This window comes from Oncorhynchus kisutch, unplaced genomic scaffold (assembly GCF_002021735.2).
Source record: "Oncorhynchus kisutch isolate 150728-3 unplaced genomic scaffold, Okis_V2 Okis03b-Okis08b_hom, whole genome shotgun sequence".
NCBI lineage: Eukaryota > Metazoa > Chordata > Actinopteri > Salmoniformes > Salmonidae > Oncorhynchus > Oncorhynchus kisutch.
The window spans coordinates 14,138,371-14,144,622 of NW_022261980.1; the positions used below are offsets into that span (position 1 = coordinate 14,138,371).

General features: G+C 39.6%; 1 protein-coding gene across 1 annotated transcript; it reads right to left on the bottom strand.

Annotated features, from left to right (window-relative positions):
- Positions 1-2,410: 2,410 nt before the first annotated feature.
- Positions 2,411-5,232, bottom strand: LOC109883849 (forkhead box protein B1-like). Its single transcript, XM_020475871.2, has one exon. The coding sequence runs from the start codon at positions 4,389-4,391 to the stop codon at positions 3,438-3,440; it is 954 nt and encodes a 317-aa protein (XP_020331460.1). The 5' UTR covers positions 4,392-5,232; the 3' UTR covers positions 2,411-3,437.
- Positions 5,233-6,252: the final 1,020 nt, after the last annotated feature.

Genomic DNA, 6,252 nt, shown 5'->3' on the forward strand with positions numbered 1-6,252 from the left:
TATTGCGGAGGTAACAAGGACAGCAGTTATTTAAACTATAATGCGGCTGATTACATCTCAAAGCTCTTTAAAGGGACCTGATTCACACTGAAAACCTGTTGTATTTGGAAACGTTTTGGAAATAAAAGATACTGTGTGAACGTTTGTTTTAATTCGCATGTTTTGATAATGGCAGCCTTACAGGGTAGCACATCGTCAGACTGACTTGGTATTTCTAAAATCAGGAGCTAGCAGGCATCTCGTTCTTTCTCATTTCCAAAATTAAAATCGTGAAATCTCAGAGGGACACGTTTAAAACTAGTGCAAAGGTTTTTTTTTTGTGTAAATGTTCATATAAAAACTACAGTTTCATGCAAAAACGTTTAAAAACGTTTAAACGGAACTTCAAGCTAATGAGATGGGTTTGTTCATCTGGAATGTATGAAATTCAATTGGATACTTTTAATGAATTCAAGGTCTTCAAAAATGTTCGGTGATAATTAATTATTATGCATTGATTTCCAATCGTCATACTTTAATTCATTAAACCTGATTGTTAAAACACAAATACATTTCAAAGCAAACCAACCTTGTGGACAGTTGGATTGTACCTGAATTCCAGGATACTTTTCAATCAAGGGCTGAGTAAAAATGTTGAAGTTATTTCACTACACATATATGCAAATATATGTTTCCGTAACTACCATATTATAACTATATATATATTTCCGTAATTACCATATTATAATCAAATAAATATATATTTCTATAACTACCCTATTATAAAGATATATTTCCGTAACTACCCTATTATAAATATATATTCCCGTAACTACCCTATTATAAATATATATTCCCGTAACTACCCTATTATAAATATATATTATCGTAACTACCCTATTATAAATATATATTATCTAACTACCCTATTATAAATATATATTATCGTAACTACCCTATTATAAATATATATTATTGTAACTTCCCTATTATAAATATATATTATCGTAACTACCCTATTATAACATAATAAATGGGACAGGTCTCTCTCTGCTCGTCCCTGAGAAAGACTGAGCTATGAAGAGCTCCTTAAAACGTTGCTTCTAAAACACTAATAAATTGCGATTGTGACTGTAGCCTTCGGTAATAGATGTACTCGATAATGTTCCGATTGTAACCTCTGGTGAAGCACACACAACATTGACAACATTATTCAAATACTCTATCAACGAATTGTGATTTCCTTTTCAGAATAATGAGAGTATTGGAATGCATCACGTCGTCCCTCTGCTCAAGCCCAGTTCAGTGCTTAATGAATACAATAGCAAAAGTCGAGGTATTATCGTATATTTAATGTGTGTGTTTGCACTTTATATTTTGAGAAAAGTGAATTTCATCATTTCACACCATTGACAAAACAAAATGGCAAGTGTCGCCGTCTACGCACTTCTTGTGTTGGTACTGTCCAACAAACCTTCAATGTTGTGCAAACAGACCAAACAGAGGGGGGAGATCGGGGGGTGGGGGGGCACATTTAAATTCCAAAGAGGTTTTCAGAACTCGTTTCCAAGTCCCCCCAGTCAGCAATGTGTTGGTGAAAATCACTCTTTTTGTCTCATTGAAAAAGGGGACTATATCTACATCGGTGGCCCCGTCTAACTTCGCTATTCTTTACGTTGCCTATTCAAGACGAATGGACTGAATGAAGTGGATGGAGGGGGGGGGGGGGGGGGGGGGGGGGGTGTATTTGATGTAGGTCTCGTTAATAGCATACAGTGATGGAATCCTAACATATTTGTTTATACTTAGCGATGGGGGATTGAGTTGAGAAAATCCCCAGGAATCGGTTATTATAACAGTGAATATTTGTAATTTACATCCATAACGAATATTGTCTCAAAGGAAGTTTGTAAATAGAGATTTTGGCTGGAATATTGGGTTATCATTTATTTTGTGCAAATACAGCTATAATTATTTAAATATATATCATAATATTAGTATAGTTGTAGTATAAATACAACAGTAAGCCTCTAACTGTGATTAACGTTGGAACATAAAGGAATGCGTGTTTGTCCCTTAAACACACCTGTAACCTGTTGAGTAAGTGAGATCTGCACGCTGAATTGCCTTCATGCATTTGAATCTAGTTCATTTCTGCTCAAAATGTGGTTTAATAGGATCCAGTGTCAAATAAACCTCAATGAACCATGTACAATTACATAACCACTATTATTGCTACCTTACTTGACTTTATAATAATTTAAACTACTATAGTCTAGAATGCTACAACACCAACAATCACATTTACGAAAGCACTATATATATATTTTTTAAAGTGTGTGTGTGTGTGTGTGCGTGTGTGTGCGTGTGTGCGTGTGTTAAATAACCTGTTTAAATCAAATAAAAAACACACCGCAATGTAACATAATGTTTACGCAGTTTTTTTAATGAGAAAATATTCTTGATGACCAATAATTTATTGCAGACACATGGCACACTTGGAGAAGCACGCATGCTCGCAGCAAATACAACACAACGTTTTGAATTAGCATGCGTTTTAGAGAACGTACAAATATACTGCTTTTTTTTTTTATACATCCGGTCACCACAGTTTATTTTTTTATTTATTTTTTTAAATTAAAATGGTCCACAGAACAACTACAGATCATCTAAAACATTTAACAACAAAAAAAGTGCAGTTTACACATTTCAACTTATTCTTCCCATCAATTCAAATATATTTGAATGTTTTGAATGCAGACAACCAGACACCAAAGTAAACCATAAATATCTGTTTTCAAGTTTTGCTATTTGAAAATGTCACCTCTGTGATTGTTCTCTTTCTTCTTTAAAAAAAAAATTCTCCTAAAAACTAGATTTGGCTGTTTGGTAATAGCAAATGCAATGCGCATTAAAGGGAGCTGTAACTAAAAAGTCACGTTAAATTTAATTTACAAAAAGTTGATTTCATTTATTTATTTTTCTTGGCCTTTTTATCTTGACGGAAATGCAAAAAAAAAAAAATTGATATTCTGACAACATTCTCTAATGTAATAACGAATTGTTTTACCAGTTTTAGATTAATTGAATTGGAATATTTATTGGAAACTTGGCAATACAATGTAAGCAAGAATATAGATACGGATAACGACAGTGCTTTTTGAAAATAATCTCAGAATTGGATTATTCTTAAATGACCCGAAACAGGTAACAAAACGATGTAGCCTATATGCGCGTCATAGAAAGACAAGGGTCACTGCCACAACAAGTCTCAAGTAAAACATCTAAGTACATCGATAAACCACAAAACGCAAATATCTTGCCTCATGATTGTAGAGCATATTTTAGTTGGTTGGTCATGAATTGATCAAACAATAAAATACCGCTTTGGAAAAGTTGATAAGCATCTCTTTTCTTTTTCAGAAGTTTTTAAATAAGTCCCATCCGCTAACGTCATGTCAGTGCACCGACACCACGGACTGCATGGCCGAAGAGGCCGGGTTTATGAGCGTTTCGCTCGGCGTGGCAGGGCTGCTTTGGCTGGTAGCTGTCTGAGGAGACGTGGGGCTGAGAGACTGGGGAGAGTTCGCTAAGAAAGCTGGAATATGTGTTGGCAGAGCCGAGAGCCCTGGCATCGAAGTAGGGGTGGGCTTGATTGGCACGGGGATGGCAGGTAGACTCTGCGCGCCATAGCAAATAGACTTGAGGGGCATTCCGTAGGCCGAATAATCACTGGCCATGGAGATGGGAGCTACCGTGTCCATGACGCTGGAGCTGTACATATGAGGCCAGGCCGTGGTGAGCTGGTTGTGCAGCGGGTAGCCAGCAGACATAGACTGCATGGTGGAGAAGGCCAGTCCGCCTGGCATTTTATACTCTCTGGCGATTATGTTCTCGATGGCGAACGGGTGTTTGAAAGTTGACGGTTGGTGAGAGACTCCTATGTTGTAACCGGACATTTGCGGGAGATGTGTGCCGGAAGCAGCCAGCGCGCTCAGTCGGAGTTTGGCTTGTTGTTGGAGATAGTGGGCAGCGTCCGACGGCTTGCTTTGCGCCAGATGCTCGGACGCCATCATCATCAACTTGAAGCGTTTACGACGCCGCAAGAAACTTCCGTTCTCGAACATGTCCCCGCAGCTGGGATGGAGAGCCCAGAAACTCCCTTTACCCGGCTGGTCCGGCCGCCTGGGGATTTTAATAAAACAGTCGTTGAAAGAGAGGTTGTGTCGTAAGGAGTTCTGCCACCGCTGGGTGTTCTCTCGGTAGTAAGGGAACCTGTCCATGATGAACTTGTAGATCTCGCTGAGCGGGAGCATCTTCTCCGGGCAGGACTGGATAGCCATGGCGGTCAGGGAGATGTAGGAATAGGGAGGTTTCTGGTCGCTATACGTGTTTCTCCCCGGACGAGGCATTCTGTTGGACTTTCTGTCTAAATACTATGCTGAATGGCGCGTCAGACTACAGTTCTTCCAGTTTTTCTCGGACAAACAGGAGAAATGGAACGTTGTCCTACACTCCTTGAAGTATCACTCTAGGACGGGTTGTTCAAAACAACTGTTCAAAACAACATTACGAACGCGTAAAACTCCATACATTCGCCGCATAGATTGTCTTTATAACGCAAAGTACAAACAAAAAAACAACTGCAATATCCCCGCGCTTAAAAGTTACTGAAAGTTCCCCAAGATGCATGAAATTCAGCAACGCAACTCACTGTCTGTTTCCTCCGTGGACTGTTCACTCAGCGCTTATGGGCTGTGGGTCTTGAAAACAGCCGTCCTATGAAAACAGTCTCGTTCTCTCCCTTCAGATGGCCTGTATGATGCGCTATCTTTAGTTAAGCAAGCAGCAATAAGCTTCTCCTTCCCCCCCACACACACACACACCACGACTCTCTGAATGGTTCCTGATATGTTGTGGCCCTTGTTGTGATGAGCAGAGCTAAGTAGCTGCTATTTCCATGTCCTTCCCCGAACCGTGTGATAGTTTAATGTGATGACAGGAGAAAAGACCCCCGTAGAGCCGCTTCATTAATGTGCCACTTCTTCGCTATCACATGACAATCGCCTTGGGTGGAGAGGAGGAGGGGGGCTACTCGCTCGGAGGAGAAAGCAAAGGCATAATCTGGATTCATTTACACCTATTTACATGGACACCTTGAGCCAATAGAAATGATTTCCATTTGAAGACAGAGCGAAGGGGTGAAAAGGCACAGCGACCCACCGGATTTGAAGTGTGAGGGAGGGTGATGAAAGCCCGGTTACGCCGTGTGAAGGTATGCAGATAACCTTTTGTGCACCGAGCAAGGGGTGCTTAGTCAACTATTTGCGTTTACAAATAGAGCTACTAAGCAATTTGATGTTTGGCATGGAGGGCCGTCGCTTCTTGGCGCAGTCTCTCTATTTGTTCTGTCCGTTGTAACGTTTTTTTTTCGTGTTGAATGACGTGTCATTGATTACATTTTAGTTTGAGCTGTTTATGGGGAACAGTGTGATTTGAACTGATATCGAATCGACAATTTGTGTACCAATATGTGATCTATAGTCATCTAACTGGTGACTAACAGTTTGTTTACTCTTTTCATATTAACTAACGTCTTTACATGACGGTTAACTGTTAATTGCCCTTTGGAATAATATACAATTATTTCCTGAATGTATTTGTTGAAGTTGTATTGTCAATTACTCAATACACTCCCTTTGAATACTGTTACTTTTGTCTGACTTGGATTTTCCCTCTTTGAGTGTGTGTGTGTGTGTGTGTGTGTGTGTGTGTGTGTGTGTGTGTGTGTGTGTGTGTGTGTGTGTTGTGTGTGTGTGTGTGTGTGTGTGTGTGTGTGTGTGTGTGTGTGTGCGTGTGTGTGTGTGTGTGTGTGTGTATTCAGTGTCCGAGAGCATGCGCCGCAGTCGATAAAATATATATATATATCTGCGAACTAGTTATTGGGGGAATATGCTGAGTGTGTTATGCACGTCATAGGTAATCCCCAAAAGGCACAATTAATAAACGTTTGACTTGAAATGTACACTTGAATATATGTGGAGACATACATATGATGACGCAATGTTAGAATGTGTTTATTTAATGTGTTTCGAATAGTCTACAAAAGGTATAATGGCCTAATACCAATATGTTGGTGTTTACCAGACGACTCTCACAAGCTGTGACAAGCAAACGTACAAACAAAATACACTTTCTACGCGGATGAACAGGTTTAAATTAAGCCAGTCATTGAAATGTAAAACTCGGGTGGTTACGAGACTTACGACAATG

Coding starts and splice junctions, on each gene's coding strand:
- LOC109883849 (XM_020475871.2), bottom strand. CDS start 4,391: ATGCCTCGTCCGGGGAGAAACACGTATAGCGACCAGAAACCTCCCTAT.